Genomic DNA, 24,860 nt, shown 5'->3' on the forward strand with positions numbered 1-24,860 from the left:
TTAGAAGAAATAGTCACACAATTAAGTATGATATCATGACAGATAAGAATCCTAACTTTGAGCCTCTCCGTCATTTGTTATCAAAAAGAATTCTAATGGTCTATGAGAAAAAAAAAAGACTGACTAAAGATGTGGTCTAATGGTCGATAAAGTGGGTTGAAAATCATGAAGTTTTAAGTTGATATTTCACCGGGATAAATGCATTAAGTAATTTCTATCATCTGAACAAGCCTTGATGACAAAAGTTACCGGTACATATATGCTGGTAAAAGATATCAAGTACCACATAAAATTGCGAAATTACCTGGTACATATGCTGCCGAGAGTTAGCAAGTACCCTATAAAGTTGATGAATTTACCCGTTACACATGCTAGTGATGAGAGATAGCAAGTATCCCATAAAATTGACGAGGTTATCCGATACATATGCTGGTGAATTTACCTCATTGATACAGTTACTCGATATATATCTTTCAGAGACATAGTACATCATAAAATTAGTCAAATTACACGCAACCTGATCCAAATTATGATCATTAAAAAAGAATCACGAATTGCATGTGACGGGCTAGTTGATTTTGCTATAGGTAGAGACGGCCTAACAGTAGTAGGCTATGAAACACATGGGTACGTACTATTTGATCTTCTAAAAGGGCAACTTTTTCTTTTCTACCATAATTCCCCATGCTGTATTTACCATAATTCACTGTAACGGAGTAAATATTTAGGACGATGATGACGTAATCAACAACTAACCTACTAAATGACACTTGCTACACTTGCTCTAACATAAGACTCAACTCCTCAATGAATTCATCAAGGGAAAAGGGCCTGATTTACCCCTCTACTTTCAAAAAAGGTTCATATTTACCCCTCGTTATACTATCAGGCCATTTATACCCCTACCGTTACAATAGTTGAAATATTTGCCCCTATTTTTAACGGAGGGGTAAATATGAACCTTTTCCAAAGTAGAGGGTAAATCGGGCCCCCTAAAAATAAAACACCCTAAAGTTTCCAAACAAAACTTACTTCGGGTACCTTTTCAACCCCTAAAATGACTATCCGAACGTCTACATATCCTTGATGTATTGAGCCTACATTATTGTACGAGAGAAAAATATCGGAGTTCTATATAAAATATTGACGTTTCGAGTCTTGACACACCACTAATCATTGGTCAAAGTATGAAAAAAAAACTAAATTTTTTCACCAAAACTTACTTGGTACCTTTTCAACTCCCCTAAAATGACGATCCGAATGTCTACGAATCCTTGATGTATTGAGCCTACATTATTGTACGCAGAAAAAAATATCAGGTTCTATATAAAATATTGACGTTTCGGAGTCTTGACACACCACTAATCATTGGTCAAAGTATGAATAAAAAACAAAAATTGGCCAACTTTATTTTTTGCAACACTTAGTATTATTTTCCATACTTTGACCAATGATTAGTGGTGTGTCAAGACTCCAAAACGTCAATATTTTATATAGAACTGATATTTTTTCTGTACAATAATGTAGGCTCAATACATCAAGGATTCGTAGACGTTCGGATCGTCATTTTAGGGGTTGAAAAGGTACCCGAAGTAAGTTTTGGCTGAAAAAAATTTAGTTTTTTTTTTTCATACTTTGACCAATGATTAGTGGTGTGTCAAGACTCCGAAACGTCAATATTTTATATAGAACCCGATATTTTTTTCGTACAATAATGTAGGCTCAATACATCAAGGATATGTAGGCGTTCGGATAGTCATTTTAGGGGTTGAAAAGGTACCGAAGTAAGTTTTGTTTGAAAACTTTGTGTGTTTTATTTTTAGGGCCTGATTTACCCTCTACTTTGGAAAAGGTTCATATTTACCCCTCCGTTAAAAATAGGGGCAAATATTTCAACTATTGTAACGGTAGGGGTATAAATGGCCTGATAGTATAACGAGGGGTAAATATGAACCTTTTTTGAAAGTAGAGGGGTAAATCAGGCCCTTTTCCCATTCATCAAATTAAAGTACTTATAGCTACATCAGCATGACAACCCAATTTTCAGGACCACCTTTTGAATCTGTGTCTATTTATATCATACATACCCTTTATAGAAACAAAACATATACCTCAAAACACAAACAGAAAAAAAGTTTCTTTTCTTGAGATAAAAACACTCTTTAAGAGCAATGCCACGACCAAGATGGAGTCCAACACCACAACAGTTGATGATTTTACAAGATTTGTATAGACAAGGGTTGAGGAATCCAACATCCTCTCAAGTACAAAAGATCACAGGTCATCTTTCTCTTTATGGAAAGCTTCAATGCAAGAATGTTTTTTATTGGTTTCAAAACCACAAAGCTAGGGACAGGCAAAAGCTCAGAAAAGAGATGCTTCACAAAATGCAGAAAACCCCTAGTGATAATGATCATTTCCCTGCTACTCAACTTCAACTCACAGCAGCCAACAATAGTAGCAATATTCTTGATAATTTCCCTGTTAATTTTCCTCCTACTGTTCATACACTTTATCCTCACTCCCCTTCCATATTGGTTCATCAGGTACATATATATTTATGTATGCATTACTTGATCTACTGTAATAGGGGAAAATATAAAATGATTTGAGTTATTAACGTACATACACCGATAGTATAAAGAATTTTTATACTATTGATATATTTTAATCTACTTATTTTATATTTTAGGTTATTAATCCCACTTTTTATATATGGTTACTTGTGCAGTTATTGAGAATATAATTAAATAAATGTAAATAAACTCTTTTTAACCGCTTAAACTTTTAGATGAGATGGTCATTGTCCCAACACTTCAACATAATATTAGAGTAGGTGATAGTCCTGGATTCGAGTCTCATCACTACAATAAGACTCAAACTCAAGGCATCTGTATGCTCTGTTACGATGTTGAAGTGTGCGGCTACCTTATCTAAAAGCTTTAGCTGTAAAAGAAAACACACCTTAACTTAATTATGTCTTCAATAGTTAGTAACCTAACAGAAAAAGCAGATTACCTAATACAACAAGTTTAGATACTACGACAATATTTTAAATTCTTCACAACGTTGGTATATATATTAACTAAATAAATACATATATTACCCATATCTGGTAACTAGAACCTTTCTCATTTCTATTCTTTCCTTTTTAGGCTGAAGGAAAAGACACATCATCAGCTCAAATGACGAACAACATGGGGAATGTGGATCTTCCAAAGCAGTGCGTCATAGAGAATGGCATGATAAGAACAAATGTTCAAAGTTGGGTCTTGATGATGACAGACATGGTCCCTAATTCTATTCCCTGTTGCAGCAACAAGCCCCTTCAAACCCTAGAACTTTTCCCCATCAAAGCTACTGGCATTAAGGAGTAGGGCCCAATTAGAGCACCACTTCTCAATATTGTTTAATTTCTTGCTGATCTGTGTACTACTAATAAGTTTTTAGCATTAGAATAACAATCTATTTTCTCTGAAGAGTGTACTCTTGATTGCTGAACTGTGTGTTGGCTAATGTTATTTGTATAATGTCCATAGATTTGTAAAATAATTTGACAATTCTTGAAACCAAGTTTAAAATGCCTCGAGGATACGGTGCTTTCATACATGGTTAGTATAAAAATTGTTTTTGCACTATCAGGTTATGGGATATTTATAGGTAAGTTTTCTTAGATATGAGATTTATAATCTTGAAGATAAGACAGGTTATCTGCTACAATAGTTAAATTAGATGACCTTATGGTGTAAAGGAACTATGAAGATGTCACTTAAAAGATAAGTATAGGTAATTGCCCTTAAGTGATACTAGTAACCTGTAAAAAAGATAGACAATTTGTTATAATATATAATACTGATATATAGTGTATGTGAAGATATGTCTCCTTGGACCTAACTCAACGTCAAAAGTTAGCTCATGAATGAGGTTTGCCTAAAACTATATAAGAAAACCACAATTCATTTCCCTCGACAAATGCGTGACTTAGCATTCCCCACACACTCAAGATTCAACTAGAGTGTGGATTATGGGGGACCCAACGTTGAGAAACACCATAATATATAGGAATTGATGAATTTGACATGACCTTGAACCTAACTCAACCTCCAAATTTAGCTCGCGAGAGAATTAACCAAGAACATATAAGGAGAGGACAACCGGTTCCCTTAACCAATGAAAAACTAACAATGTAAAAATTACATTATCGGTGTATATAAGATATATGAATCCATATTTTATAGTGGCTTGTTTCGAGTCCCACACCGGTGGCGTATGCAGTGGCGGAGCCACATAGAGCCAAGGGTGTTCATCCGAACCCCCTCGGCGGAAAAAAACACTGCTTTTACATGGTTAAAATTATTTTTTATGTATATATAGTAGATGTTGAACCCCCTTAGGCTTCTTCGTATGTTTACTTTTTTATATTTTGAACCCCCTTAGCTAAAATCCTGGCTCCGCCACTGGGCGTATGGGTGACATTCAGTCTCTTTATATGGTTTAGGAAATTCTCATTTCTTGAGCTCACTTTTGTGATAGAGGTGACCTAAACTTTATTTCTTTATCATGGTATCCGATCAGCTAGACTCGTTCCAATTTATGGTTTCAGGGATGTTGGGCATTCATCTTATATTGTCCACGCTAGAGGTATTCAGTCCTGTGTATGCAGGGTTGTTGAGTCGTGCATCAATGGGTTACGGGCATTTAGTCTTTATCTATGTATAATTTTTGAGCAATCCCCACCTTATGAGAATCCGCTTATTAATTCTGTTTCAATGTTCAGATTTTCACACACTAAATGTGTTGAAATCGTTGCAATTAAGGCAAAGCAATGCATGTGGGCTCATCATATTGTAATAGGTGGTCCTGAGGTCATGCTCAAACAACTGAAGTGTCTCTTTCAACGTGGGCACGTGATTGGAGTAATTCTCTTTTTACTTTTCGCATTCCAACATTGCCAAAGAAAAACAAATTAAATACAGGAGAAATAAAAAGATAGAAAGTTAAAATCAGTCTCTAAGAAATAATAGCTGAAGTTTTGGCTGTTGAAATTGGAATAGCTTGGTGCAAAGACAATGGGTAGAGGAAACTTGAGATAGAGGTGGATTCACAACTTCTAGTGGACTGGTTGCTATACACTTCTAAGTCCCCTTGGAATGTTTGGAACTCTATTCAAAACTCCAGAAGCATTCTTGATCAAAAGGAGAAATGGAGAATCAAACACTATTTCAGGGAAGGGAACACGGTGCAGATGGTATGGCAAACTGGGGATTAAGATGCAATGATATAACTTGGATTACACGGTATGGCAGACTAAGATGCAATAATACAACTTGGATTACACAATCTCGGAATCTTCCGAAAGAGATAAGAGGTGCAATCAATATGGATAAATTAAATTTCCCCTCTTTTAGGATAAAAACCTCTAAGAATTCCTTTTTTGTTAATAGGAACATGTATAGATCTTACTCTTTTGATGTATTTTGAATCGTATACATGATAAGAATCCCATTCAAATTTTGGAGAGCTAAATTTGAAATTCTACTTGTATTAAATTGGAGTCTGTTCCAATTAAGTAGGTCAAACTTAATACTCCTCTGTTCTGTAAAGCTGGTTTTTTGATGACAGAAGGCAACCACTCTTGAAGTGGTTGAGTTAAATAAAATAATAATAAAAAAGGTGATAATAGTTCCTTTCTTGCTACTCCCTCCGGTTCGTAATAAGTGTGTACTTAGCTTTTTATTTTGATTCAAAATAAGTGTATACTTAAATAATCAAGAAGAAATTAATTATATTTCTTCCAAATTTACCCCTATTCTAATAAGTAAGTTTTTATGTAATCAATAAACTACTATTTAATTAAGGATAGTTTAGTCAAAATACTTATTTTTCTAGAATTTAGTATTTTTCTTAATGGGTATGCAAAAGGCTAGATGAACACTTATTTTAAACCGAAGAGGGTACTATTAGATTTATTTCATTTAAATTTTAAGGTGGTTTCGAAGTCAGCTGTTAATTAGTACTACTAGACAACCGTGCATATTAAAGGCTCAAAAATGTCTTTAACCTATTGAAAATGGTTCACCTTCCACCTATTGGGTTAAAAATGCCCCTAGCGTTTTCTTTAGGTTCAAAAATGCCCTTTAAGTAACAGAAAAATGACATGGCATTTCATTAAACAAATGGCCAATTTTTATTGGTTCACATAAATTTGTGACCCAATTAAAAGATCCGACCCGAATCTAATATCCAAACCCGTTTAAATCACCATGTGAGAGGAAGGAATAAGAGATGTAAAAGATGGGTTGGGATTATTAGAAAGGGGTTTGGGTATTAGATTCGGGTCGGATCTTTTAATTGGGTCACAAATTTATGTGGACCAAAAAAAATTGGCCTCTTGTTTAATGAAATGCCATGTCATTTTTCTGTTAACTAAAGGGCATTTTAAACCTAAAGAAAACGTTAAGGGCATTTTTAACTCAATAGGTGGAAAGAGGGCATTTTTGAATCATTTTCAATAGGTTAAGGACATTTTTGAGCCTTTTTCAAACAAATTTAATTAAGAGGACGATAGGATAATTTGTTGCTGCTTTAGTTGAGTCATTTTAAATGTTGAAGTACTTATATGCAGGACAAACCAACAAGGACTACTTTTCGTCGTTTAAAATGTGACACATTACAACGGATAGTCTCCCTTGACTTGGCAAACGTATGAAGCTACTCTCTCCATCCATTTTTACTTATCCTGTATACTAAAAATAGTTATCTATGTTTACTTGTCCAGTTTGAAAAACCAGAGATTTCTCTCGTTACAATTTAGATTTCTCTCATTACAATTTAACCATTTATTTTTCAAACACTAATTAACTAACTTGGGTTAATTTAATAGCTCAATGAGTGAGGTCAATGCATTGGTAGGACTCATCTAGGCTCCCACACTGAGGAAATAAGTTCCTTTGAATATGTAATATCGATTAGCAATCACGTAAAATCTGGAAAAAAAATCGTCTAATTCGGCCACATCAAAGCTATGGACAAAAAAAAAAAAGAAATGATGTATGATGAGTTAAGATATTTCATAGTTTTGATGATTTGACAAATACACCAAGGACCAGGTCCTTGATCAGGTCCCTGGGCACCATGCGAAACATTACCGTAAAGTGTGTGCACTCTTCGATCAGCGAAGCTAAGAGCACGGGCCCGCATCTTGGAGGTCAAACCTGTAGCTAAAGGCTAATATGAAAAGATGAAATGTCCCTATCCATAGTCACATGCTTCTCACATGCTCCCTAATATATATACAACATGTTGCTAGGTTAAACATCAACACTTGCAAATCTGAAAATTATATTTCTCTGAAGTGCGGCCGCCACCCCTCTCAAGATGCTCTCAAGAACAAAGCCTCAACAAGCCAAAGGACTAGATCCCTAAACTGAAGATGCTTCAAGTCCTTAGGTTGTTGAGTCTTTGTTCCTTTGTTCTATAAATTGTAAACCTACTCTTCTCTTTTAAGAAGATGTTTGTAGGTGCTTGAATTCTCAAGGGCTGCTTGTAAGAAGTTTATCTTCACAAGCTTTTGAGTGGTACACTAGGCTAGAGTTAGTCTAGGTGTATTAGTTTGAATTCTCAGAAGTTTTTTGTAGGCTGTTAAACTACTTAAGCTTTGAGTGGTACCCTTGTCTAGAGGTAGGCAAGGTGTATTAGTTTTGCTTAGCTAGAGGTAGTCAAGAGTTGCTTACAATAGGGTTATTGTAAGGGTGAAGGATTAAGAGTTTAATTCCTAGGTTGCAATAGGTTGTAATCTGAACATTGCTCAGTTTAGTGAAGTTGGAAATCCTACTGGGGTAGGTCGTGGTATTTAATCCCTTTAGCAAGGAGTTTTCCACGTAAATGTCTTGCCTTATTTACTTTCTGTCATTATCTGTGAAAACAGTTCAGGGACCAGGTCCCTTAGACTGTTTTTGTGAACTTTCAGGTTGTGAAGTCATAAAGTGTGAACTCGTAGTTTCTATCAATTAGTATCAGAGCAGGTTCTTTCTAAAAGGTTAACACCTAGAAAGGATCTTCATCATGATTAGTTCGCCAAACCTATAGAAAGGAAAAACTATCACTAGACCACCAAGATTTAATGCAAAGTACTATGGGTGGTGGAAGAATGGTGGTTTCCAAAAGAAAGGAAGCACAAGCAAAAATCCTAGAGGAAATGACTGTTGTCACAACTGTGGAAAACTTGGACATTTCATCAAAAAGTGTCCTCTTCACAAGCAGGATCATTATAAGAACAACTCTGAAAAAGCAGCAAAGAGGAACCTGGTTCCTGACAGAAAGTTCAAATGAAGAGAAACAACTGACAACTTGGTGAAGCAGGCTCTGGTTGCCTGGGGAGACTCCTCAAGTGAATCTGAAGATGAAGATAATAAAAGAGATGCATCTATGATGGCTGATGACAATGGACTAATAAAAGAGATGCATCTATGATGGCTGATGACAATGGACTTTCAAAATATAAATCAATCTTTTCACTCATGGCAAAATCTGACGATGCTGATGATGATAATGAACATGATTAGGTAAATTTTCTTGATGTTCAGAAAAACTTGAACAGTTACTCACAAAAGAAATTGATGGCATTAGCAAATGTGTTAATCGATGCATATCATGACCTCCTTAAAGAAAATGGAGCTCTAATTGAAGAAGTTAGTGAATTAGAACAAGAGAAGGATGACATGGTAGTTTCCATTGTAGATCTGAAGGAACAGGTTGATGAAGTAACTAGCGAAAATTCTTTGCTAAATAACCAAATGAAACAATGGATGAACACATCCTCTAGAGGAAAGGAAGAAGTAGTAAGATTCAGATTGAGCTTGAAAAAGAACTTAATAAAACCAAGATGAATCTTCTTATGTTGCACTTGAAAGGAACAAACAACTTCAAGAAGACTTAAAGAGGGTAAAAAATGATCTGGATAAGTCGCTTCGATGGACCTGGTCCTCCGATGTGATTACCTCTATGTACAAAAGCATCACAGGTGGAAGGAAAGGTATCGAATTTCAAAAGGCTAAATCTCCTTACAATCCACATAGCAAGTATGTTACCACTTCTGAAAATTGGCTATGCACTCACTGTGGTCAAACAGGTCATTACAAAGATGCATGTAAAGCCAAAACTCAAGCTGTTCTGAAACATTCCTCAATTTAAAGGTTATGGCATGCCTAAATGGAGTCCTAGGGTCAATCATCTAGCTTATGCTGATGATATGATCATTTTCTCTTCAGCAGAGGTATTTTCTCTACAGCTTATTATGGAGATTTTGAAGAAATATGAGAAAGCATCAGGCCAAAAGATTAACAGGGAGAAGAGTGCAGTCTATATGCATAAAAATGTGCTTGGTGATGCGAGCATTCTTTGTTGAAATTTTAATAGGTATTGGGAGAAAAGATTTTCCTTTCACCTACTTAGGTTGCCCTATTTACCATAGTAGGAGAAAGAAAGATTTTTTCACATAAATTCTGATGAAAATAATGAATAGACTACAGAGTTGGAAAGGGAAACTGTTATCTTTTGGAGGTAGAGCTATTCTTATTAAGCATGTACTTCAAAGCATGCCAATTCATCTTTTGTCAGCAGTTAATTCTCCTATAGGTGTAATCAGACAGATGCATAAAATGTTTGCTCAATTTTTCTGGAGCAATACAGTAGGAGAAAAAAGTAGACATTGGGCTTCTTAGAATCATCTTTGTTTACCACTTATGGAAGGAGGGATGGGGTTCAGATCTTTGCATGATGTGTCTGTTGCTTTAATCTGTAAATTATGGTGGAATTTCAGGACACAAACAACACTTTGGAGTGCCTTTATGATCAATAAGTATTGTAGAAAAGAAAGCCCAGTGACTATACAATGGAAATATGGTTCTCAGACTTGGAAGAATTTACTATAGGCTAGAGATCTTCTAGAGAATCACATTTGGTGGCAAGCAGGCATGGGAAATTCTCAATTCTGGTTTGATAATTGGACAGGAATGGGTGCTTTGTACTATTCTGTAGAAGGGTTTGATGAGAATGTTCAAAATGTGTCAGATGTGGTGGAACATGGACATTGGAACTTGGAAAAATTGAATGAATTGTTACCTGATGATATTTTACACCATATTTGTAACAATATCAGACCTCCAAGGTTAGATAGAGGTATGTACAGGCCATGGTGGATATTGGATACTAAAGGAGAATTCACAGTAAAGTCAGCATGGGAGTATATTAGACTGAGAGGGTCAACTATGGATGTATATAAGCATATATGGATTAAAAAGTTGCCTTTCAAGATCTTTTTTTTTTCTATGGAGGTGTTGGAAATATAAGATACCTTTGGATGATGTTTTGAAGAAAATGCACTACAACATGGCATCCAGATGTTGGTGTTATTTCAGCCCACAAGAAGAAACAATCCAACATTTGTTTGCCACATCTTATGCAGCTAACAGGACTTGGTCCTTTTTTTCTTTAATTGCAAGTTTGAGCATAGATGCTTTACCTTTACAACAAAGAATTGTAAAGTGGTGGACTGCACTAGTTAAGGGGAGGGTGAAGATGATTTACAAGGCTATTCCAGCTATCATTATTTGGGAACTATGGAAGAGAAGGAATGTATTTAAGCATGGAGGGAAAAGATTAGTTGGGAGAGTCATATACCTAGTTTTTGCAACTATACAAAGGCTAGTAATGGTCAGAAACCCTTCAATCACACAAGTGCCACGCAGGTGGGAAGATTTGATGCAAATGCTAGAAGAAGGAAGGAATAGGCTGAAAGTTACAAAGGTTACATGGAACTTTCCACCATCAGGATGGTTGTTGTGTAATACAAATGGAGCCTCTAGGGGTAACCCAGGTAGGAGTGCTTATGGGTTTTGTTTGAGGAATACATCTGGGAATTTAGTATATGCCAAAGCTGCAGACATAGGCATTACTACAAATACAGATGCTGAGGTAATGGCAATTTTAGAAGCTCTGAGATATTGTAAAACTGCAGGAATGGATCATATCATAGTGCAAATTGACTCTGAAATGATTTATAAGATTCTGGAGGAAGGTTGGAAACCACCATTGGGAATAGTTAACTAGATTGAAGAGATAATGGAGTTAAGAAATGATATGATTGTCTTCAGCCATATTTTGAGAGAAGGAAATAAACTAACTGATGCATTGGCTAACCAGGCTTTGGATGATGTATCTTTTCAGTGTCATAATTTTCAGGAGTTAACATCAATGTGTAGAAAGATCCTCAATAGTGATAAGACTCAGATTCCTTACTTGAGGATAAAGACTACAAAATAATGGAGAAAACCGATGAAATAAAGGAGGATAGGATGCGAAGCTGGAGAAAGGACAAGGGGAGAAAGACTATCATCAAGTTCAAATCCATATGGAGGAGAACTTGGTGGTATTTTTTACAAACTTTGTTTATTTTTTTGTAGGTTTCTAAACTACAGAATTCAGAACATACAACAACAAGCAATTGTAGGATCAAAATGCTACCAAGAGTTCTCAGAAGGCAATAACAGCACAAAAACAACAATGGGTATGGAAAAGGATCCTACTTGTTCTCAAACATAGTATTTGGCAACAAACAGTAGGAACATCACAGAGGGAACAAACAATAGGAACATCACAGAGGGAACAATCATAATCAAATTCTCAGCAGTACTTTAGACCAAATAGATTGGATAGATGTTTTATTTGTAGTATTAGCATCCTTTGATGCTCATTCAAATAGACAAATATCAAATCTATGCGAGTCCAAATTACAAAGAGAAGGCGATTTAAACAATCATCAAACTCAGCATATCAAAGGCACCAGTAGCAGAAATGGAACAAAAGTCAGGGAAGAAGAAGAACTTACAGAGGAAGGAGCAGCTGCAACGAAATCAAACAGCAGTCCACTAAGCACAGATCGAGCTATAAAGGTCATGATGAGCTCGAGCAAGGATCGATTCAACACAGCTTGAACACAAAAGTGGTGCATACATAAAAAGAACAAGATTAAAAAGGTTCAACCGAGTCAGAAACAAGAAAAAATGAATAGAGTTAACAAGATGGAAGCTTTACTTGAATTTGATGGGATGAGAAAGGAAGAACATCTACACACATGGAGGAATGAATCATAATCTAGTAACATCATGTGGTCAAATCATCATTTTCACACCACCAGAGGTGAAGGTCGAAGAGAACCACGGCGGAAGACAATGAGAAGAACCCGACATTTTAGGGTTTCAATTAGGAAAGTTAGGCAAATTTTATTTCCTTTTGCTGTTTTTTAATTTATGCCTTTTTGTTTTATTTTTTTGGGCCTGACCCGGTTTGGGTTGGGCTTTTTGAACCATTTAAATTTTTTGATTAATTAATAAAAGCCCAGACGGGCATAATTCAATTGAAAAGAAAATTTGAAAAATAAGAAATTCATTGAAAGGGAATCTAGAACAGAAGGACACGGTCCCCAAAAAGAAAAAACTAATTTGCCTGCATGGACTAAAAGTAACTTAATTCACCCGTTTTATCATTCTAAGGGACCCAAGCTAGTTTGGGTTCCTAAATCTAATCAGTGACTAAGTTTGCAAACTGGAGTGAGAGGAAACAACCAAAAATGGTACATAGATTGTGGCTGCTCAAAGCATATGACTGAAAAATGAAGGATTTTCTCTCACTCAAGGCCTTTCAAGGAGGGAGTGTGTATTTTGAAAATGGCAAGAAAGGTCACAATATTGGCGTTGCAAAATTAGCAAGACACTCTCCCATGCAATTGAAAATGTGTATTATATGAATGGTTTGAAGTACGGTTGCTAAGTGTCCTATGTGACTGTTTCTTCATTATTTAAATGGTAATGATCTGACATGTCTCCGTGCTCTGGATGATGCTGAACCGTGGCACAGATGGCTGGGGCATGCAAGCTTTTCACTGATGAACAAGCTGGTTGTGAAGGACCTGGTTCGTGGGCTACCAAAGACCAAGTCCAAAGATCACAAGGTGTGTGATGCTTGTATAAAAAGGAAGCAGGTCAGATCCTCTTTCAAACCAAAGAAAGAGGTAAGTACCTCAAGGCCACTTGAACTTCTTCATATGGATCTTTATGGACCAATGAGAACTCCAAGTAGAGGGGGAAAGAGGTATATCTTTGTTATTATTGATGACTACTCCAGATTTATTGGACTCTATTTCCGAGACCCGAAGATGGATAAGTCAAGTCAAGTCAAGTAGAGCAATAAAAAAGATGCAGCAGAATCTCCAGAAGGAACAGAGGAACCTGGTCCCTCCATTACTCCAAGCGAAGCTGAGCATCGGAAAACTGATGTTGTATCAGGTACCCCTGAGGCTGGACAAACCAATCATGAAAGTCAAGCCTCTTATGAAGATAATGACCAATCTAGCACAGAGGAACCTAGTCCTTCAAATCCTGAGGTACAAGTATCAAGTGAGAAGTACAAAGGATCTTATCTACTTCATAACGTGATTACTCCCTTAGATTTTGGTACTCAGACTAGATCTAGGGCGAGAAACATATTTGCCTTTTCAGCCTTCCTGTCTTAAATTGAACCCAAAAATATCAAGGAGGCATTAATGAATGCTGACTGGATAGCTGCTATGCAAGAAAAGCTCCATATTTTTTTAGAGAAATAAAGTGTGGCACCTGGTCCCCAGGCCTTTAGACAGAACAATGATTGGGACTAGGTGGGTGTTTCGCAATAAGCTTGATGGATCCGGAAACACCACAAGGAACAAGGCAAGGCTGGTGGTTCAAAGATACAATCAAGAAGAAAGTATTGACCATGGTGAGACCTTTTCTCCTGTTGTAAGAATGGAAGCAATCAGGATTCATATTGTTTGTGTATCTCATATGAAATTCAAATTGTTCCAAATAGACGTCAAAAGTGCCTTCCTTAACGGGTACCTGAAAAGGGTTTTCAAGCAACCTCTTGGTTTAGTCATGAGCATCCTGAGCATGTGTTCAAGCTTTACAAGGCTCTTTATGGTTGAAAGCAAGCTCCTCGAACATGGTATGAGAGATTGTCAAAGTTTCTTCTTGAAAATGGCTTTACAAGAGGAAAAAATGGAAACACGTTATTTTCGAAGAAAAAGGGAAGAAATTTGTTGAGTGTGCAAGGTTCCAATCAAATCCAAAGGAATCTCATTTGAAAGCTGCAAAGAGAATCTTGAGGTATATCAAAGGGACTCAAGACCTGGTCCTCTACTATCCTTCAGGAGATAATTTTTATTTGGCCGGATATGCTGATACTGATTATCTTTGGATACTTGGTGGATAGGAAGAGCACAACTGAAATGGCACTTTTTCTGGGATCATGCTTGATCTTTTGGAGTACAAAGAAACAACATTCAATGGCTCTTTCTACTGCTGAAGTTGAGTATGTGGTTGTTGCCTCGTATTGTGCTCAATTACTATAGATCAAACAATAGCTTGAGGATTTTAGTGTACTTACTGAGTGTGTGCCCTTGTTGTGTGACAATACAAGTGCACTTATCATGCAAAAAAAAAAAAAAAAAAATCCAGTGCAACACAAAAGGACCAAGCACATTGATGTAAGGCACCATTTCCTAAGGGATAATGTTGAAAATGGGTTGATCTGTATGAAGTTCTGCAAGACAGAAAACCAAGTAGCAGATATCTTCACCAAAGCATTGAGCAAAGAGCAATTTAAAAGAAATCGTTTGGAGATTGGGCTTGATCAAGCTCAAATAGTTGCTCCTCCTTAAAATTCCCTCATTGATTGGCTATGTCAAGAAGAAAGGTACAATGCTAAAAGTGTTTTTGGTGACATCTGACTCACTTCTATACTGTTACAGGTATACACGCATGGCATCTTCAGGGCAACATAAGCATTGAAGACATTGCACTTCTCAGAGTTTTTGCCCACATTTTTAAAAAAGATTGTCAAGGAACCTAGTTCCTGTGACTCAGGTTACTAGTCTCTTCAGTACTTATATGTTTTTAAATTGTCAAAAAGGTGCAATGTCAATAAATTCCTCCAGCCTAAAATTCAAAATTAGAGCCCAAACGATACATCTTTTTTGAACCGACCCGGAGTGTAAGAAAAGTTCCTTGTTGGCCAATCAGAATCGGTTCCTTGCACCCCTTTTAAGCCAAAGCTTTTGTCTCTCTCTTCACTTAAAACTCACTTCACCTTCTCTCTCTGTGTGTAACGTTCTTAACCCTTTCTCTTCTCCTCTCTTGTGTCAAATTGTCCTAAAATTAGCCATGTCTCAAGATGATTCCACCTTTCCTACTATACCAGAAATGAACCCCACTCTCTCACCTTCCAAAAACCCAACTCTATCAGATCCAAAACCGCTAGAATCACCCCCAAAAGCACCAATATCTATTGACCAAAACCCATCCTCCATCCCTCTTGATAGTGATAAAAGAGTAGCAGATTCTGATGTAGATCTTGATGGGAATTTGTCTGAAGAAGGAACAGGTATATCTTATATTTTGGAGAGTGAAATGGATATTGTGACTGGTTTTGTTGATGTGTTACATGATAAGGAGGGTAGTGCAGAGATTCAGGGAGAAAAAGATAGTGTGCTAGAAACAGGGAAATTAGATGAGGGACCTGGTCCCTCAAGGGAAGAGAAAGAAAAGAAGGTTGTGACGGACAAGACTAAAGTTGATGCCAATGAGAATGTTGAAAAGGAGAAGAGTGTGTCTGGCTCCTCTAAGAAAAGGAAAAGTTGTGTGAGTGAGGAACCTGGTTCCTCTATAAAGAGGGAAAACATTAAGGAGTTGGAATTACAGAGGCAAGAAAATTGGAAAAAGCAAAATGTTCTACTTGGGAGAGTGTTCGACTCTGAGATTTCTGAGAAAAATGTAATGAAGGAGCTACTGGAGATTGTTGAGTTTCAGAAGTCGGAGCATTTGTTTGTCTCCCCTACTCCTAGTGTCTTAGAGGATGAAGTGGCAACTTTCTATGCCTCTTTAATGTACACTGATGACTCCACTTTGGTCATGACAGTAAATGAGTTGGAGTTTAAGATGGACGAAGCAAAGTTGGGTGAAATTCTTATTGTCCCAACTGATGGATTGAAATCAATTGAAGGGAAGGCATCACAAGCCTTCAAAGATATGATTGTCAAAAGGGGAGTATCTGCAACTGGTAAGAGGCTTTATAAGAAGCAGCTTAAGCCTGAGTATCAGCTCTTGTTTGAGCTTGTCAACAAAGTGCTGCTTCCAAGGGCTGAAAGAAGATGTATTGCTTCTGTCACGGACCTGGTCCTTCTTGAAGCTCTAGCAGGTCTTCATTCCACTAGTCTGCTTTCTCTCATGATTAAGCACATGATCAAGGTTGTTAATGCCAGGGAAGGGAAGCATGGTCTTCCATATGTTTTTTTTTTTTACCAAGATCTTTGAGCACTTTAAAGTCAAGACTGGAAAGGGTACCTTGGGCACTCGAAAGCAGATGTTTACCATGGAAACTTTGAAAGAATGTGAGTTTAGGGAAAAGAAGGGCGGTATTGACAGCAATTCAGTCATTTCTAGCCTGATTGATGTTCAAGAACAGGCCACTGCAGAAATAGAAAGGCTTCAAGCTCATAATGCCATCCTGAGAGAACAGTTGGCAACAAAGGCAAAGGAACCTGGTCCCAGTAGTGAATTAGTGGATGCTAATGTTGCATTATGGGCTGAAAATGCTAAGTTGAGGACAAAGCTTGATGTGCTCCATGACCAAATGGTCCAGGATCAAAGGGCTGCCAATGAGAGATTCGATATGCCTCTCAAGAAATTTGCGCCTTAGTTCCTTCCCAGCTTGTTCTCTATCTCCTTGTCCCTTTAGCCTATTCCTCCCTTTTTTTTTATATAAAATTCCTGTTTTGTTTACCCCTCCTCTTTGATGACATTGGTATTTTTGATATTTTAATTATCATAACTTGTATTATTTTGACTGCTAATTACTGATATGATTAATGGTTACTCTGTTTAATGGGCACTTACTCTGTTTTGTGCAATGTTTACTTTGTTCCTATGCTTTGATGTTCCTGACTTTGCTCATGTTGTGCTGCCACAGTGGCCCTGAGTTAATGTCACTGAACTTCTTTTGCGTGTATCACTTTTATTACTCTTTTCGATGATGCCAAAAGGGGGGAAGTGTCTGAGGAGGGAACTTGTTTGAGGAGGAACCTGATATTGATATGATGCTATATCTGAAGGGGAACTTGTTAACTTGTTATGATGCTGAGAGCTTAATAGGAAAAGGAAACTGGTTGCAAACATGTTGTGTAAGACTAATTCGCAGGGGGAACAAGTGGGGAAACCTGTTCCTCTGGTGGAACTTCAGCTATGAGTTTGTCATCATCAAAAAGGGAAAAATTGATAAGATATGTTATCTTGTGTTTCAATGATTTGACAAAGACTCTAGGGACCAGGTACTCGATCATGTCCCCTGAGTGCAGTACATCAACACAGCTGCAGTTTGCTAGAGGCCAAACTTGTAGCTAAAGTCCACTATCTAAAGATAAAAATGTTAACATGTTGTTGAGGGCCTAATTCGCAAGGGGAATTTGGTCCTCTGGGTTCAAATGAGAAAATGTGGATGCGTCTTGTTGCCTACCATGGTAATGAGATCTAATCTGCAAAGGGCACCTGGTTCTCAAGAAGAATATCAATTACGAGTTTGTCATCATCAAAAAGGGGGAAATTGATGAGTTAAGATATTTCATACTTTTGATGATTTGACAAATACGCCAAGGACCAGGTCCCCTGGGCACTGTACGAAACATGACAGCTATAAAGTGTGTACCTTTCCGATCGGCAGAACCGCAAGAAGCACGGAGTGCGATCTTGGAGAGTCAAACTCGTAGCTAAAGGCTAATATGAAAAGATGAAATGTCCCTATTCATGGTCACATGCTTCTCACATGCTCCCTAATATATATACAACATGTTGCTAGGTTAAACATCAACACTTGCAAATCTAAAATTATATTTCTCTCAAGTGCAGCCGCCACCCCTCTCAAGGTGCTCTCAAGAATAAAGCCTCAACAAGCCAAAGGACTAGATCCCTAAAATGAAGATGCTTCAAGTCCTTAGGTTGTTGAGTCTTTGTTCCTTTGTTCTATAAATTGTAAACCTACTCTTCTCTTTTAAGGAGATGTTTGTAGGTGCTTGAATTCTCAAGGGCTGCTTATAAGAAGTTTATCTTCACAAGCTTTTGAGTGGTACACTATGCTAGAGTTAGTCTAGGTGTATTAGTTTGAATTCTCATAAGTTTTTTTGTAGGTTGTTTACCTACTTAAGCTTTGAGTGGTACCCTTGTCTAGAGGTAGGCAAGGTGTATTAGTTTTGCTTGGCTAGAGGTAGTCAAGAGTTGCTTACAATAGGGTTATTGTAAGGGTGAGGAATTAAGAGTTTAATTCCTAGGTTGTAATCTGAACATTGCTCAGTTTAGTAAAGTTGGAAATCCTACTGGGATAAGTCGTGGTTTTTAATCCCTTGAGCAAGGAGTTTTTCACGTAAATATTGTGCCTTATTTACTTTCTGTCATTATCTGTGAAAACAGTTCAGGGATCAGGTCCCTTAGACTATTTTGGTGAACTTTCAGGTTGTGAACTCATAGGTTCTATCAATGTATGAACCTAACATTAATGAAGTGAAGCAAACAGGGAACAAACATGATTCTTTTTCCCTTAAAAACATTTAGAGTTCCTTAAGCAAATTAGCATACTACACCGAGAAACTACATAATTCAAATGGCCAAATGATACAGTGCTTCTAATACTGGAGTTTTTTATTTATTTATTTATTTTTATTTAATTTCTAATGTGCTGCTTGGTATAGAAAGGTAAACTTGGGTCAATTTAGGTGAGTTGGATCATAACTTGTTACTTACCCATCTTGATTTAACTAGATATAGTTTAGGCATGAAACTAACAAAAAGGTGATAGTTTAAGGTGATTTTGATCCACTATCTCTAAATTTTGTATACCATCAAATTAAATATATTTATAACAATAAATAAATCTTCATAACAAAACCTAATATGATAACTTGGAATATAAGCAAAAAAACTGACATAATCAATTAAATTGATCTAACGATGTAAAATTACTTTAGATTGTCAGTATATATAACTTAAGTCCATTACATCTTTTGTTCGTCATTTTTTTCTTTAGGTGTATATATTCATCTACTAGCTCAAGCAAGTGTATGAAAGATGGACAGTTAAAGCAAAATTTGGGCCAATATAAAAATGTTCCAAAAGTTCATCAGTCTCTTCTTGGGCTTAAAATGAATATGGCCCAAAAGCTTTTTCTGATTTACTTGTTTGACCATACAAATTATTTCATTTTTTCAACTTCAAATTGAAATATTACTTACAAAAATTTTAACTACTCTTTTTAATTTTTACTTCAATTTTAATATCAACCAATATTTTCCAAACATCCAGTTGAGAGAAATAGGAAATTATCAGATGCTTGGACCCATATATGAATAATGAATTACAAAAAGGATTAAACAAAGTACTAATTGTGGAGATTTCTGATTCATCCTGTATTTAGTTTACGAGAAAAAGAAAATTCTTCATTATTCAAGACGAAGTAGTATGGATATTTGAGCTGGTATTATACAAATAGTGATAACTTGCCATAATAAATATGTCAGCCTTATAGTTGTGTGTTCATACTCTCTCTGTCCCAATTTATGTGATACACTTTCCTCTTCAGTCCGTCCCAAAAAGAATGATACATTTCCTTATTTGGAAATAATTTAACTGTAAACTTTACCTTTTACGCTTAACGATATGATCTATAACCACATAAATATCTTTGGCTTGTTTTAGACCACAAAATTCAAAGTCTTCCTTTTTTTCTTTCTTAAACTTCGTGCCCAGTCAAACTATATCACGTAAATTGAGTATGATATCTTACATAGAGTAAAACTTTTTGGTCCATACCACATACGATATCTTATCTATGAGTAAAAGTTTTGGTCCATACTACATAAACATTCATCAGTTGTAAGGATATATACGTAATAAAGTCCCATTGGGCCAGAAGATAACATTCCTATGGTCCTCATATATGTATTAATTTTGTATTCACAGTCTGAACTTACATATATGTTTTGGGAAAATTTCAGAAATATACAAGTTAGTCACTTACATTGCAAAAAAAAAAAAAAAAGTCCAAAACTTACATTACTAAAAACATCCCAAAATATACAGACATCTACTGATATATACACACATATACATACACTTAAACCAACATATATACCAACATGTACAAACATATAAGAAGGCAGAGAGAGAGAGAGAGAGAGAGAAAAGTTTGGGTCATTTTTTGTAAGAATTAAGAAAATGGGTCAATTTTGGTAGCATTACGTACATATCGATAATGCTTATTTGCACTTGAGGTGTAAATCAAATAATCTAATTTTAGTAATTAAATATTAAAGTAATATTACTTAATAATAGTTAAGTGATAAATGCGTGTATGAAAGACACATATGTATATTAGTTTGATGAAACACCGAATACAACAAATTTTTTACCAAAAAAGATAAGGGCCACGAGAATATTCATCAATCCTTTGCACCAATGGAAGAAAGAAAAAATAGAAACCATGCAGTCACGAAATGAACCTTGGACCTAACTCAACTTTAAAGGAAGTTCTTCTACAACATCTTCCCGCATGTTAGGACTCGACCGTGAACTACCATGGGGGACCAACATCAGAAAATCAAGAATTAAGTAGTCTAGTTCGTTCTATTAATACCGTGTCAAACTAGAGCAAGCAAAGGTCATGAGTTTTAGTCTCACCGTCACCCATCATCAAGAAAATAATTTTTATGTGTTATTATTTTTATGTGTTATTTATATGTTCATGAAAAAAAAAAATCAGGCTCTTACGTAAAGAGACGTATTGAAAAATATAATCGCTGATAAACTTTTAGATAAGCTGATGAACAGATCAAACGCTTCGATAAACCAAATCCCAAGTTCCGAAGATGCTCAATCAAGCAGACAAAGATTCATGGTTTGCCACCTGTTGAAATCAATCAACAGACACCATTTACCACCTTGTCCAAATATTGGATCTTATCTGATTGTGGCTTTAAATTTTCTTGATTTAGTGCCTTCACTTAATGTTCAAGTATAAAGCAACACCCCTTTCCCTTTCAATAACACCAAATTTAACATCATTATTTTGATAACTTTATTATCCACACTAACCAGGGAGTATTAGATATGTCCATGTTCATAATATTGATCACCGTGATTAATAAGTAGACTTTAATTAATTAGATTCGCGTATGTATCAAACAATTGATTGTTTGTTAACAAATTAGCTAGAAAATTTGATCCCAATGAAATTCTCTTCTGTTTGTTAACAAATTAGCCAGAAAGGGGTTAATTAATCAATATGAATAGTGAATAAATTGGCTAAATGGCAGGTAAACTAATCCAACATATAATTGCATAAACAAAAGTCAATATTGTTAAGATGGTAGGACACATAATTTTGAAAAGGTGAAAAATGACCACTAATGAAGTTAAGCAAATGAGTACTCTAGGGTAGACCAGACAATGTCACTTTTTTTTTTTTCCAAGAGTTCCATCCTTATGATGGAGGAGTTAGGCATGACTCCAACCTGTATATTTACCAAAAATCATAATTACACGGAGGAGGACATAGACCTTAGCCTCATTTAAATAGTGGAGGTTGGATAAATCCATCCTATTTCCCATTTGTATACTAATATTAAGCTGAAAGTCTTTGATTAGTATTGCCTCTACTGTTTGGTTGAAACCAACAGTAAAAGGATACTAAGTACATCATGAGGTGCCACAAAAATTCAAAAAAGTAAGCTACCATTCGATATGAATTTATTTCTTTTGCTTCTACATCTGAAATTTGGGAGCCCATCAAGTTCTAGCTTCATTGAAGCTCTAACCTTAGCAGGAAGGAGGGAAGCTTCAGTGAAGATAGTAGAAGTTTTTGAGTCTTCTCCCAAGTTAGCAAGTAGGTCCGCTGTAGAATTTCCCTCTCTGTATATATGTTTGAACTCAAAATCACCATGTCTAGTTAATCTCTGAATCTTAACAATAATCTCAGTTAGTTGCCAGGGTGGTTTTAGCTTTTCTTTGATCATGTTGACGACCATAAGAGAATTAGATTCCACCATAACATTCCGAAAACCATTATCCTTACATATGTTAATCCCTTTCCAAATGGCCAACGCCTCAGCCATATTGTTGCTGCATTGCCCATAAAATTCAGCAAAGGCATGACTCATTATACCTCTGTGATCTCTTATGATGCCTCCTCCTCCAGCTGAACCTGGATTTCCTTTACTACAACCATCCACATTGAGCTTGACCCAATTAAAATTGGGTTTATACCAGTACACTGCCTGAGAGTGAGTTACAGGTCTGAGCTTTTCCACCAAATTACATTTCTCCAACCAAGAACTAGGAAGTTGCAAATCAGGGAACTGTGCTTTGAGAATTAAAGAAATAAGATGGTTGACTTGTTGAATAATGTACCAAGATGACATCTTCTTTTCTTCAAACCTGGCCCTACACCTGTTTTTCCAGACTTCCCAGCATATAGCAATTGGTATACACTGAAGAATGCATGAGTGAACTTCATGCTTGCCTTTAGCTATCCACCATTTCATAGTTGACAATCTTATTTGTCCCTGAACCAAACCAATACCACATGTATTGCAAAAGAATTCCCATACTTTTTTGGCAATTTGCCCTTCACTCAAGAGGTGTTCAGTGGTCTCTATTTTATGAACTGGACAACAATTACACATAGAAGGAAGGTAGATTCCAAACCTTTTCACTGCATCATCCGAGGGGATCTTATTTTGTAAAGCCCTCATTAAGAAGAATGAGATCCTAAAAGGAACTCTTTTGTGCCAATTCTTTGAGCTAACAAGTGTTGATTCTCTTTTCTTTCTCACAATCTGCCAAGCAGTTTTGCTGCTGAATTTCCCTGTAAGATCAGGAGTCCAGATAGGCAAATCCTGTCTCTCAGTGTTAAACTCAATGGTGATAATAGAGTTGATTACACTTTGAGGTAAAATCCTCCTGAGTTTCACAATATTCCAGGTATTACCCCTGTAGAAATCCTTGACCATAGTTTTTTTGGGAGTTCTTTGATTCCGAACTAGGTTTGCAATAGGACCTAGATCAGTCCAATTGTCCCACCAAAAAGATGTCTCTCCTTTGCCGATTTTCCATAGAATAGAGGGTTCCACCACTTTTTTGCTATCCATGAGCCTCTTCCATATGTGAGATTGTCCATAAGCCCATTTCTTAGCAACATGGTGATATCTTTTGCAGTATTTGGCCTCAAGAAATGATTTTAAGATAGTATCTTGGCCTCAGACAATGTTACTTAATGATTGCATTGTGGGTTGCTGATGTATTAAATTTAAGTATCGCCTATTAATGATTGGTTTGATATGTCATATACACACCGTGTATTTTCAAATCAAACATGTAAAGTACACCCTCAAACTATGAAAATTCTACACAAATAAAATGATGGTACCCAAAAAAAAGAAATATAATAATATAATAAGATTTTCGTTAATTACTCTGTAAATTATGTAGAAATAAATATATGTCATTTTTTATGAAATAATAATAATAATAATATTAACAATCTAAATATAATATATTAATAATAATGATAAAGATAGGCTGAAGCAAGCCATATGAAATCAAAAGATAAAAGACGTTGATAAGAAAAATCATTTACAAAATAACAGTCAAACGAAATAGTGCAAGAAAAAGTATAGTATATACTAATAAATAAGGAGAAAAAATAATCTTCCTATCAATTCTTCTGAATATGCATAACATAAAGCTACGATGGATGGAGCTGTTGCTTTCATTGATGATCTAACTTATTGATGAAACTGTTTAGTATACTCACGTCATCAGTGAATCAACTACGTCACATGCAACGCATTAAATTAAATGCTAGTGTGAGTGTGAGATGGGGATCATTGGATCCTTCAATTAAGGTCCCCGGACCTCGCTCACCCACCCAAAAAAAAAAAAGTGAAAATATTTTTTTAATTATTAAGAGTAAAATAAAAAATTAAATTATATTAACTTTAGTCTGAAAACAAACAAGATCATGGATATAGTAGTAAAAAATACGAGTTACATCATTCTTGCACCACAAAGGGGGGAGTGCACAGATACTTCATTTTGGTGCAACTGTTTAAGTTACGTCTTAAATTTATAAGTTTCCACACATTTACTCACATCGAAATAATTATAGACATGCGATTGATATCTGAAGTTAATCTTGGCAAAATGTCGAAAGTTTCCTATGGTTGAAATTTAGGTAGTTCTGCTTTAAGAATTTTGGCCTGAACTTCATGCACATATATATATGACTATAGTTTAGTTAATTTTGCCTGAACTTCAGCCATATGTGGGTGAAGTTTAGTCATTTTTACCTTATTTCATCCATATGTATTGGCGGAAGTTTAGTCATTTTTACCTAACTTCATGCAATTTTGCCTGAAGTTCATGTATAATATATATTATTGAAGTTTAACCATTTTTGCATGAACTTCAGGTTGAAATGTGTGAACTTTAGCCATATGGAAGTTCAAACATTTTATCTGAAGTAAAGTTTTGGCAAGCCTAACTTCTACATATCTAAAATTGTAGCAGACCAGGTACAGATGTATAGATCGGGTACGGTTCGGCAGAATCCAGTAGTGTTAACTCAAATTTTGTATTGTCTTGAAAAATTCATTTTATATGCATAAATTATTAATTTAGAACTCAGTATTTCAAAAATTTTAAAATTCTGAACCCATAAACTTAAAATCC

At 35.9% G+C, this 24,860-nt stretch overlaps 1 protein-coding gene across 1 annotated transcript; it reads left to right on the plus strand.

Annotated features, from left to right (window-relative positions):
• Window positions 1-2,060: 2,060 nt before the first annotated feature.
• On the plus strand, window positions 2,061-3,479 carry LOC132062991 (WUSCHEL-related homeobox 3-like). The gene is made up of 2 exons (XM_059455442.1): window positions 2,061-2,546; window positions 3,156-3,479. Exons 1-2 carry the CDS (start codon window positions 2,172-2,174, stop codon window positions 3,375-3,377), a joined length of 597 nt encoding a protein of 198 aa, XP_059311425.1. The 5' UTR covers window positions 2,061-2,171; the 3' UTR covers window positions 3,378-3,479.
• The last annotated feature ends 21,381 nt before the right edge of the window (window positions 3,480-24,860 follow it).

This window comes from Lycium ferocissimum, chromosome 7 (assembly GCF_029784015.1).
Source record: "Lycium ferocissimum isolate CSIRO_LF1 chromosome 7, AGI_CSIRO_Lferr_CH_V1, whole genome shotgun sequence".
NCBI lineage: Eukaryota > Viridiplantae > Streptophyta > Magnoliopsida > Solanales > Solanaceae > Lycium > Lycium ferocissimum.

Excerpts from the sequence above, each read along its gene's own strand:
- LOC132062991 (XM_059455442.1), top strand. The coding sequence starts at position 2,172 with ATGCCACGACCAAGATGGAGTCCAACACCACAACAGTTGATGATTTTA. Across the intron at positions 2,547-3,155 it reads CTTCCATATTGGTTCATCAG|GCTGAAGGAAAAGACACATC; the intron begins GTACATATATAT and ends TTTCCTTTTTAG.